This window comes from Sprattus sprattus (genome assembly GCF_963457725.1).
Source record: "Sprattus sprattus genome assembly, chromosome: 3".
Taxonomy (NCBI): Eukaryota; Metazoa; Chordata; class Actinopteri; order Clupeiformes; family Clupeidae; genus Sprattus; species Sprattus sprattus.
In genome coordinates this window covers 41,593,819-41,606,416 of record NC_137922.1, presented here as the reverse complement: position 1 = coordinate 41,606,416, position 12,598 = coordinate 41,593,819, and the positions used below count along the sequence as shown (strand labels likewise).

The 12,598-nt window shown below is 42.6% G+C and overlaps 1 protein-coding gene across 1 annotated transcript in view; it reads right to left on the bottom strand.

Moving 5' to 3' along the window:
• The window catches only part of LOC308363058 (shisa family member 6), a gene marked incomplete at both ends in the record, with an annotated part of 51,324 nt that overhangs the window by 11,827 nt on the left and 26,899 nt on the right, over positions 1-12,598 (bottom strand). The window contains one exon of the mRNA XM_080835826.1: positions 2,955-2,993. Within this exon, the coding sequence (XP_080691952.1) occupies positions 2,955-2,993 (39 nt within the window). The remainder of the gene's footprint in view (positions 1-2,954; positions 2,994-12,598) is intronic.

Sequence of the window (12,598 nt, the reverse complement as noted above, 5' to 3'; positions counted from 1 at the left end):
CCAAAGGTTTAATCAACATCCCCATTCTTCATGCAACAGAGTAACACTTAAACGGCTATTGAGGAAAACATGCAATTTTCACCAATTATGCTGAGGCATTGAATGCTCTACACTGCAGGGTGGCACCCTCCATATAAGCATTAATTATTTCCCCTGATTTTCTATACAACCCTATCATGTCAGAAGCATATTATTAGATCGTGGTGGAAGATTACAACATGGCAGCGCCAATGAAAGACAATTTTTCAAAAAAAAGTTCCACTTTCTTTGAAAACTACCCATAAACTCCCATAAACAACATCCTTCCAAATCTGTAATCCCTTGAAGAAAAAAAAATGGTGGAAACAAACAAACAAGGTCATCAGAGAACATTTGCGAGAACAGCTGTGTAGCCTCCAGTCCTGAGTTGCCTGACGTCACCCCCAGGGTTTCAAAGTGTTGTCGGGAAATAGCTGCAACACACATACCGTCTCCCCAGAGACCACAGTGCAGCCCATGAAACTGTGTCCTGAGATTCGTTAACATTCTTATCCATATCAAATCAAATGCTAACACACAAATTGACCAAAAAAAAGAAAGACAGAGAAAGAGAGATTTGGTACTTCATATTTTATGTCCAAGTGTGAAATTCTCCCCACCCCTACCAAATTAAATAAACAAACTGTCAAGATGGGGCGAGCAAAGGCAGGCAGGCAGTCTGTGGGTGGCGGTGCAAGACTTAATGAAAAGCCCAGAGCGCTGGACCACTATTGCCTGCTGCAAAGAGGGGAAAGGATTGAAGAGAAAGAAGAAAGAGAGGGAGGAGAAAACGAAAGAAAGCAAGTGTGGTAGAGAGAAAAAAAGAGGAAGATAATGAAAGAAAACTAAGCCTGATCCGAGACCTCACAGATCCTTGTTCACTGGTTCGATTATTTCCCTCATCCCTCTCTACTGTTTGCCCCTTCCACCTTTAAGAGCTTAATAAATAAATAAACAAATAAAGGACCATGCCATTTAATTACCAAACCCGTGTGCTGTGTGTGTGTGTGTGTGTGACTGTGGATTGAGGCCCAGTGGTCCCTACAGGGTCTGCCCCATCAGGAGTGTTGACACTGGGCACGCAGCTGGCTTGCCCTTCTCCACCAACCTGCCGCAGAGCCAGGGAGGCATGGACCGGGCTGGGGGGATGGCATTTAAAAGCTGACAAAGAGCATTAGCATTTATTTTGTAGGGGCGAAGCTATCTGCCGAAAAAAAAAAAAAAACGAGGAAAACTACAGGGAGGATTTGTGGTCCTGGGCCCGGCTGACATTTTGGGTCAGTGGAATCTGTGTATTTGATCAGTGCTGTTGTAACTGATCCAGCTGAAACACATGGGCATGTTGGAGAAGATGTTATCTAAATTTACACACACACATACACACACTCTAAGACCTAAATGCTAAGGAATGGGCTTGTGTTCAGAAAAAAGCCGCGATCAAGGCCTTGAGCCGCAAAGGGTTTCCCTCGCTAACTTATAGACAGTGAATAAAGACCACTGGGGTTTAAGTAGGCTGATGTGTATATAATACTCTAGCCAAACGCTGTTAGCGATTGAATGCACTGACAAATACAAGCTGAGAGGTTCTCTGACATGCTATATGAGCAATCTTAGAGGGCCAAGCAGGGTGAACGCCACTCATTTACCAATAACATTGCCACTGACCTATACCTTCGCCAGACTGACCCCTGTGTTGTTTACTGGAGGCAGTTGTATTTATCTCACATAAGCTCTATTATCGATAGTCTATTCTTATGTTACTGTAACGTCTCATGTACAGAGAAATGGGTTCATGTACGTGTCACGTCGTACCTTTGACATTTATCTTGCAGCCAACACCAGCGTTATCGGATATACATTTGTACAATAAACCATGGTCCTGGTGAATGGTCAGTTCTGATAAGTTGGGAGGTGTGCATTAAAGTAGTTACTGTGGTGGCAGTCACAATGTGCCGGTCACATAGAAGCAGAGCAACCTCTGTGACCACTGTGCTGACGTAGCAGCCTGACAGAACACTAAATAGCCCATTCTCTAAAATACTCAATTCTCAAAACGTTGAAACGTCACTAACTCTAACCCTGCTTTGAGAGGAACTAGCATGGAATCTTCAGCTTCTCAAAAAGTGTTGCCATGGGAATGGGAAACCGTTGCATCATTAACCTTTAATGACAAGTCTCAAACATTCAAAATAGTTATGAATCGTCTCATGTGTTTCTTGGAGAGTGACCATGGTATAAGCGGGATAATCCACTCCTAGGTGTGCCACTTCACGCCACATTGGGTGTGATAATCATTTAGTGCACACATAGTCTTGGATTATCCCTTACATATTAACCGTGTTACAAAGTCTTTGAGTGATACATTTCTCAGAAATAAAAAACCCCACCCTGCCTCTTGAAGCCAGTTGATGACATTTCAGACGTTGTCCTTCAAGAGCTGAGGGCTGAAGATCTTCACTTCAGGAGAAAGCATCCTCATGTTGCTAACAAGGATAAGCACAGTTTTAACTGATGTCTTCTCTAATAAATAAGAAGTAACATCATTCAAAGCTGCCTTTATCCCTGCCTAGCATACAGTCAAGTCTTCTCAGCAGATGAGGCCAAACACAGGGGTACTCCAGAGGAACGGAAAGTCAAGCTACAAATGCGTGAGGCCATGTAGGAGAAGAAGGTTTGGTTTTGGATGACCAGTAACAAATAAATAAATAAATAAATAACAATTCAAATAAAAAAGATGAAATACCACCACAAGTCTGTATGGGCGAGGCATGGACACACAGACTTGAACATGTCCACCACAAACACAGACAAGAGCTAGAGGCCAGAGAGATAGAGAGAGAGAGAGAGAGAGAGAGAGAGAGAAAGAGAGAGAGAGAAAGAGAGTGAAAGAGAGAGGAGGGACACTCAACTACGGGACATATAATAGCTATTCCTACCATGGTGGCTCTGCGACCGCGCCGGCCAGTGTTTTTCCCCTAGAAAACACAAGCAGGCAGAGCAAGTGGGTAAGACAGGGCGAGTGTGCAGGCTGTGTGACCAACTGAATACATTTACCATTCATACACACACACACACACACACACACACACACACACACAATTCTTCCTCTCTCTGTACACAGACACATATTCTCCACTGCATAGACAAACACACACATAATAACTGCATGTGGAATTACATTTTTTCTTTCCATTCCACAAACACACACAGACACAGACGTAAACATACATACACTTGGTTAACCACTCTGCACAGTAGGAGGTAAAAACTCAAGGTTTAGAACACCATTGTGAAGCATAGTGAAATGAATTTAGAACACCATTGTGAATCATAGTGAAATAAATTTAGAACACCATTGTGAATCGTAGTGAAATTCCTATAGAACACCATTGTGAATCATAGTGAAATGAATTTAGAACACCATTGTGAATAATAGTGAAATAAGTTTAGAACGCCACTGGGAATCATTGTGAAATTAATTTAGAACACCATTGTGAATCAAAGTGAAATGTTTCCACTCATCTCAGAACAGATCTGTCATTGTCCACATCATTTTAGTGTTTGTCATTAGCAAAAATTGTATATTCATATAACACAATTATGTATACATTTTCTTTACTGGAAAAGGATACCGATGACACGAAACGCCATGAGGAGTGACAAAAACAGTCAGCACAATCAATCAGAGGAAGGACTGAGGAATTGCTTTGACATGAAAAGTGGTGTTGGGTATGACAACTTGAAGCCCATATACGACTCCATCAGCACTTCACAGCATGCGATCTCGGATGCAGTTACCATGGCTGAAGCAAGTGCAACATGGCTGACTGCCACTGAAACAGCACACGGAGCAAAAACTGAAAGTGCTAATAACTTAAAAGTTCCAACGCAGTCTTTCACCAGTATGAGGGGTTTTGACAAGCCCAGACACGTCTCCTTGACTTTAATTAAAGAGCGAGCGGGCAAACGCTACAGAGCGAAAATGTGTGAGAGGATTCACGGACAGGCCACTAGAAATCACCTGCGGTGAGGGCCATCTCTGCTGAGGCATGAGAAGGAGAAGGAGACGAGATGAAAGCAGACTCTGAAGTAGCAATCTCTAACGCTAGCGTTCATGCTAATGCTAACCCGCCATTACCACAGGAGCGTTCAGAGGTGCGCCTCTTTGATCCGCCACTATTGATTTAGCCGTCAGCTCCGCGTTCTTTCTCAGCTCAGCATGGGGGGAGGGCAAACTTGTTTCCCTCGGTGAGAGGGAGTCGCAGCTGGAAGCCCCAGCTCCGTTAAAGACTGACCCTGCCGTTCAGCGACAGTCGCCCTTTACCGCTAAAAGGTTAGGCTGAACTGCTGTGGTGGTGTGTGTGGTATGTCATCCCCAGCAGACTGTGTCATTTTTTCAAAGATGACAGAGTGTGAAAGAGGACAAGGCACAGACTAGGGGCAGGAAGCCGTATAGCCTAAGCCGGCGCTTTGCTGTGTCATTTCCTCTAGCGGAGGCATGACTCATCAATAACAGTAGAATAAACAGTTCTAATGGAATTTGTGCTTTCTACTCCATGTCTTGGTTTCAGACATATCTCCATGAGAACACAATACAAGATATTACACATCTTTAAAGCGTGAACTCTCGACCATGTTGCATCTCTATGGATGTTGAATATGTCAACTGCTATGCATGAAAACAGGGTGACTGCAGACACCATGATCAGAAATAGCTTTCTAGAAGAAACGTCCACAAGAGGAATTACACATGTAGTTAGTTGTTTACACTGCACTCAAGTAGACATGGGGGGTCAAATATGACACTTACATGATGAGACATCTCGACAACTTATTGAACTCTGACAAGGCTACACACTATACCTACTGGCTTTTCCTCCAACACCTGCCTCTAACCTCTGCATTTCAAGGGTTTATTTGAGTTGGGTCAAATGCCATTCACTCTGTATCAGTTCCCACCTTAGTGTCAACTGTCCCCACCCACACTCAGTTCAGATTTCACCACTGTTGTCTCCAGACGTTATATGTTAATATATGTGGGGCGGAGTGCTGCCTAACATTTAAAATGAAGACATCCCTTTCAAAATGGGTCGCCGTCTGGGACGTCACCTAATCCCTCTCTGTCAGATGAGCCTAAGGGATCCACAGCTTAATCTGGGTCCCTATACAGCCGTGGACCTGTCAATCTACCAGGGCCCCACTTTGACGGTGAAAATGGCTGGCAGAAGTGGCCTATTCCACCGGGGCAGATTAGTGATAAATTAAATGTTCTGCCGAGGCGAGGATTTTTGGCTATAGCTGTGACGACATATTCTTCTCTGATAGGGAACATTTGAATGCGCCAGTCGAAAACCATCACTGCCCAAGTCTGATTTATCTATCTGGCAAAAAATATCACGTTCCCCTGTATTGTAAGAATGGTGCATTATGTCTACATATTTCTGTATCTGGATTGGCAAGGAAGCAGGAGCAAACCTGTGTTATAGGTTATTGTAATTAATATATTTCCTCTTAGTAAGCGCATATTCTGGCAGGCTTTTAATAAAGAATAAAATGTTTGTTGTAAAAGGTTAAACCCCTTGAAAAACTGGATCCGGGTGGGAAGAGGAAGTCTAATTTGAATTAAATGCCAGCAGGCAGTAAACAAAAGTCACCCATGATGTAAATACACAATAGTAACATTTCTTGTTATTTCTGTTAACATATTGTAGTCAAATAAGACTAAGGCAGTAGAAGAAATGCAAACCAAACCATTTTCCACAAAATGTAAATGTTCTTAGCCGCAACAGAATATGAAAGAGATTGCATTCAGGTTGGTCCCGGTGTTCAAGTTATCAACATAGCTTGCAACCTCTTGTATGTTATGCATTATCCATTCATGTAGGCTACTGGTCCCTGCTGCTCTGCTGTTCTGCACATCGGGTTCTTTCTCTGTCTCTGATACAATTTTAATATAATTAATGTTGAATAGTAACCCGAGATGAACCTAATACACTGTTGCAGCATAAGCTTAAGATCATTGCATCACCACACCGTACTGAAAGTAGCCTACTCAGATAACCCAGGTTTATATCCGAACACTTTTATTTCCATAGAAAATAGTGCTGACAAAAGGCTAAGACATTTTAAAACAAGTGTGACAAGGAACAATTATGTGTCAATGAATTTAATTGTTTTGAACAACAGACGAAGCACTATGGTTTATTCCTTGTGATAGTGCCCCTGGCGAAAACTGTCCAGAACCCATGGCATTATTGTCATTTTACACTGTAATCTCATCTAATGCATTCGGTTTAAAGGGATTCCTCAATATCGCTATGGGTCGGCTTTAACCCAACTTTTCACTAATTAACTTCGGCCTTTCTTTTCCCACTTAGTGCCTTTGACCACGCCTTTAGCCATCGCTCTGCAGCACGTCCATTTTGGTGCAGCGGTGCACATGCTCTACCATTTCTGCCAGCGCTCGTTGCCGTCAAACAAGGGCCCCACTCTTCCTACCCAGTCCCTGGAGAAGATCTCGCACAGCCCACTGCATGAGTACACATGTTGCCCAGCTAGATGTCAAAGCCTGTGTTTGAGTTGAGGTGCTGCACAATTGGGCTGGCGAGATAGGGCAGTTTGGAGCCAAGTGATGGGGCCAGAGAGGTGTCCCTGGGATGCTGACAGAACAGGCCACTCTCATTCCGCCACACCATTCTCGTCTCCAAACTAACAGCAATCAATGCTAGCTGAGATTTTCATTTAGATTGTGTCCGAGAGTAAATATTTCTCCAAGGATTCGGCGGGGGGGGGTTCTGCATTTCATTGGCTTTGTACCTGTACTTTGCACAACGACTATAAAGTTGAATCTAATCTAATCTAATTTCTGTCTGTTATCTCTCACAAAAAAAAACTAAAAACGCACAGCCCATAAGCCATAATGTTTTCATAAGAAAACAGCAAAAATGGGACCGGACAATCTTTAAGTGGGATGAGAGATGAAAAACTAAATCTCCATGCAACTGCAAGGCTATGGCAAACACCCAAGATCCACAGCCACAAAGTCTATAAACTCATGCAAGTCTGTTTCGTCCACAAGGCTTCTCTCTCTATTTACTATTTTTCTTTTCTATTACTTTTAGTGGATAAAGATGTGGAATGATCATGTTGTTACTGCACCATTGTACTGGCTTCCTGGCTTCAGGAAACCATACCAGCATCAACATGTAAACGTAAAATGATACCACAATACATCAAATGCCAACAAGTAAACCTATAAAAGTATACCCAACAGAGGGAGCAATGAGAACAGTTTTCAGATGTTTCTTCAAGTGAAAGTAATTCATCAATTTCATCTGCATCTGCATCCACAGCACCACTCTCTCTGGCACTTAGTCGGAAAGGCCAGCGCAGTGTTGGACATGCCTCCGGCAGTGCGTTAATGCAGCCTGCTGCTCTGCTGTCCGTCGGGGGTGGGGAGTAGGGTGGTAGTAATGGGGGATGGTAAACAGTCAAAAACTGCTCCCCCCTTGTCTAAGTACAAGTGGTAAAAGTGTCCCTTGTGTTAAAGTGGCTCTTGTTGTGATGGAACAAGTCACACATACACACACACCCCCCTAATGCTAATTTTAATTTAGCCACTGAGCCACTGAGCCACCGACCGGCTATATCACAGCGAGGGCCTTCAGGGAGGCACCCAAAACACAAAACAAAAGAGATGACTGTGGCGAGAGAAAGAGTGAGAGAGAGAGGAGAGAGCGGAGACAAACACAGGCTTACTGAGCCAAAAGCGTTATTAATTAGCCTCCTTTGTGTCCGGACCCTAGCTTCTTAAGAGTCCCCCCCCAACACTTGCCTCAGTAGGCACTCAGGTGCGGTAATAACTCACATTAATTAAACATCCACCCCGGTGGCGCTACGAGAGGGTGATCTATTTCATGTTTGTTTATTTTCTTGTTGCCGCTTCTTATTAATTCTCGGGCGGCGACAGCATATTAGCTTAAACTCCACCACCGTCACCCATCTCATCTGGCTCTACCTGTTGAGTGAAGGCTGGGACACAAAATTGGCACGCAATGCCACCCCACCGCACCAAGCATCGGCCCCGGTATCAGCTGGCACTCCCAAAATGTCAGCATCATCAACGATGAGTGTCCGCTGCAGTGGGTGGGGGGTGACACCGCCGTTGAATGTCATCCGCTGTTCATACGCAGACGGGGGGGCGAATTGTAATGAAAGGGAAAAACAGCATCCCCTTCTTTATTAGCCTGTAGTTCCACACAAATTATACTTATAGTGATAAGGGCTTCAAATTGGCCCTAAAAACATCCTGCACTCTCAGAGCAAAATTAACCACAAAAAAAATGTAAATTTGAACTAAAATGAAATACCATTATGATTAAGCTTGGCTTGTGTTTAACCTTTGGCCATATAAGGAAAAGTAACATCATCTGTTTTTTTACGAGGTGCATATTCTCTCTTTCTGTGGTTGGGAGATCAGCCAAAGCAGTCACTTCAGGCGCTGTGACTCCAGCTGCAACCAATGGGAGACATTTGTTCTCTAGAGTTTGAGAGAAGCCCCAGGAACAAGTGACTCAACAAGGATGGGGAAAAAATAGTGTTTGCTGCCACTAGGGCCTGTGCTACCATTTATCTAGCAGTTTCTGACAGAAAATGTTTGTCAAGTGGTCCTGAGCAAGTAGTTTTCAGAAGATACACATCAGATGTGGACTTTAAATTGTGCTCTGGAGAGAGCAAGCAGACATGTAAATTCAGACAAGTAATTGCCGACAAGTAAATAAGCAGAAAATAAATCTTGTTTATGATCTGACTTACAATATTCCTCAAATATAATGCACAACTTGTTCTGAGCAACACTACAGAGAGGCTGTTTACCACAAGTGTGCCACTAGATATCTTCATTATTTTGAATTAAATGATGCCTCCTGGAAAGCAGTTCGAGGGGCAAAGAGAGAACGCGAGAGACACACAAAGAGGGGAAAAATAATAAAAGAGGCAGAGAACAAGAGAAGAGAGAGAGAGACAGAGAAAGAGAGAGAGAGACCGCTAGTTTAATGTAAGATGGCAGATATTATTTCAGTGCTGCTTGCAAAGCTGGCATGATCAAAGTGAAAAATGCCATTTTAATTCCAGGAATCATAGCTCATCTGCTGTCGACAAGCTCATTACTGAGAAATACTGCTGTGGGAGGCTCCGACGAATGAAACCCACCGATGATAAAAGGCTAAAAAGCACCCCTGTGCATGCCTATGGAACCGTTGATTTGCACCGCTCTGAAAACCTCTCAAACCTTGCGACCTGGTGAAGGAACGGCACCTCCTCTCAATGGAGTTAATGACATCGAAAAGCAGGTGTCTTTACAGTCAATGTAAAAGGGGAAATAAAACACTCCAAACAATCATACATAAATGTGAAATGAGAGTTAGTGACACAATCAGCCAGCAGAAGTCCTTGGTTGCAAATAGACAGCAGCAGAATTCAGGCTTCGCATGTGTACGCACTGGAAGCAAGTGCAGTTGTAATTCAAAAAAATGTCCATGGCTTAATTTCAGAAGACAGACTCAATCTCACACACTGTTTATTCACGACGCAGAGCTATGCTGTCAAGCTGAGTACACTTAAAATGTTTTAGGATGCTATATGTGTGTGTGTGTGTGTGTGTGTGTGTGTGTGTGTGTGTGTGTGTGTGTGTGTGTGTGTGTGTGTGTGAGTGTGTGTGTGTGTGTGTGAGTGTGTGTGTGTGTGTGTGTGTGTGTGTGTGTGTGTGTGTGTGTGTGTGTGTGTGTGTGTGTGTGTGTGTGTGTGTGGTGACAAAGAGGATGGGTACTTAAAATGTTTTAGGATGCTATGTAAGGCCTGAAATACTCAGGCGAATGAACGAAACGCTCACGGCGAAAGGCACTTTCCCAAATTTGTTTAATTATTTCCTGCACCCTCCCTCAACTCTAATCAAGTCCGTCGGGAGCAAACGTCTCCGCCGATGGATTTAATTATTCAATAGTCATTAATGTAGGAAGCCCACAATCAGCAATGTTGAGTTCTAAAACACTAGGCTGCAGGTAAAGCAAACAGACCTGGTTATTTGAGGAGAGGATGGGCTTTCAAAAGACTGCCAGATTATTTTGAAACAAAATTTTTTTTAAAAAGAAAACGGGTTCCAGAGACAATTAAATTACCATTTGACTTGGCTTGCCACCAGGGGAAACTCCAGCACACAATGTCATGTAATGAAGTTCATGAACAAGAATGTCATAGAGAGAGATGCAATTTCCCCCACCCGTTTTCAGATGGCCTTTACTGAGAAGAAAGGAGCGGGAAGACAAAAGAGGCAGAAAAACGTTTTCCCCCCACGACGACACTGCGTTGTGTGCTGTTCTGTCTCCCTGGAGTTGGAAAATTGACACTAATTTTTAAATCCTCTACTTGTGCAAACTTTCATTTTTTTTTCGGTATGTAATGATTGCTTTTTTCCTGGTGTTTGCCAATTTAGCACCGCTTCCTGGTGAGACTGACTGAGAGCGAGAAATAGTCTTTGCTTATAATCTGTGAACTCTAATCGAGAGTAACTCAATTTGTCAAAATTGCATCGCATCTTCGAGTCTTGACACACAGAGGACCCAGGGAGCAAGAAGCTAAAAGAAATGGAGCGTCTCTGCAGGGCGGATCATTTCACAGCGAGAACCAAATTGACAGTCAGCCAGCAAAGTTAACAAACTGAAATTGCTGCATCAAACAATGAGAAAATCTTGTCGCTTCAGATCCATGAGTGTTGTCTGTGGTGCGGAGGAGGTAATGGTATGGCTCTAACGGCACTTAACTAACATTTTAAAATCGGCGACACCGCACCCAATGGACATGACCTTTAAGTGCCATCTCAATCTCAAACGCCTCTTTAAATATCTAAATATCTGTTTCTCTCATTCTTACAAAACACTTTCTTTTACTGACATAATCATGTGCATAAACCTTTTTTCTTCATTTTAATCGGACATCTTACTTGTAAAGATTTCTGGTCCTATAAATATTAAGCTAACTACCAGTAATATTTAAAAAAGAAAATCTATGACTTTGTACGCCAAGTGTGTCTGTGCCCCTCTTGGACTTGTCAAATACCATTTTCAAAACACATTTAGCAAAAAGAAAGAGGTTACCTTTAAATATTTAACATAATGTCCACAGTTTTCCACACTTATTTTAAGGGAATGTTCACTGGACATTTGAGTGACTTGATGGCCATTATGAGATGTTTTCAATGGACAGGAAATCCATAGGTCAATACCTCTCATATATCCATCAAACAGCATTTACCAACTAATGTGTGACAGTGTAACCCATTCACCTTGACCTATAAAGAGCTGGTTCATCATGACTGATGGATGTGTGTGTTTTTGTTTGTTTACTGGTATATGGGATTCACTCCTATGTAAAATGTTTAAATACTTCTGTATCTCTGCTGTAACGCCCTGACTGTACCTCTACATACATATCAAACAAAAATGGAGGGTGTAGACATCTGTGCAATAAAGACAGCTTGACAAGAAAACGAACACAGACTAATCTCATCTCAGAGCGCAGAGGCATAAAGCTGGAACTGACACTAGAGCGCCCGCCACACAATCATCATCTGATTAAATCATAAACAGGGTGTGAAAGGGAAAAGCAGCAGTGAAAATCTATAAGATTAATTTCCAGTCCACCGAAGCCAATTTGTCCAGAAATGAGCAATCTAATTCAAACGCACAGAGGTGAAATGAAATATAGTGTATACTGTCTCCACTCCAGTCCCATGCAGTACGGCAAGATTTCAGAGCCAGCATTGTGCTGTGCGTAAAATAACTGTTATTGTAAAGAGTCTTGGAATGACAGAGTATGGCAAACAACAGGTAAGAGAGAGTCCTTGAGTGCTAGCCACCATGAAGGGATAGAGCGGGGGGGGGGGGGGGGGGGTATAGAAAAGAACCCTACTGTTTCAATGACACACTCTTTCACAGTAAAAAGAGCAAGGGAGAGGGAAAAACAAGAAAACTCTAGGGAGAGAAAAAAAACATTGCACTGTATAATAATAATAAAAAGCCCTCAATGCTAAGAAAACTGAGAGGGAGAGGAGTGTGCCTTTGAACAGTCTGTGGCAACGATGGTGCTTTTTTGGGGGTGTATCAATCTGTTACAAAGTCAAATGTTTTCTATACTTTGTTGGAACAGTTGGGGGTCACATTCTTGAACACTCTGGGAATTTGGGAATGATCTAGCCAGTGGAGGAGTAAATATGCATGAACAACAGAAGTTTGTAAAAAAAACACTATCCCCTTCTTTGTGGTGTACTTAGAACATCCTTTGTGTCATGTTTTTTTCATAGCAGACTAAATAAGACAGAGGTTAATTTAGGCTTTGATTGGTTTAATTAATTAATTACTTAAGGATGTACCCAAATCAGAAAACATTTCTCAGGGAGGCACAAATAACGTGATGGAAATACATCTCTTTTGTTGCTCGTTATTAGTCAGCTCTATGACTGATGTGTTTGTGCATCAGCCATTGTGTTCAAATTGATTCACATCATTGTTTATGGTAAAAAGATAAA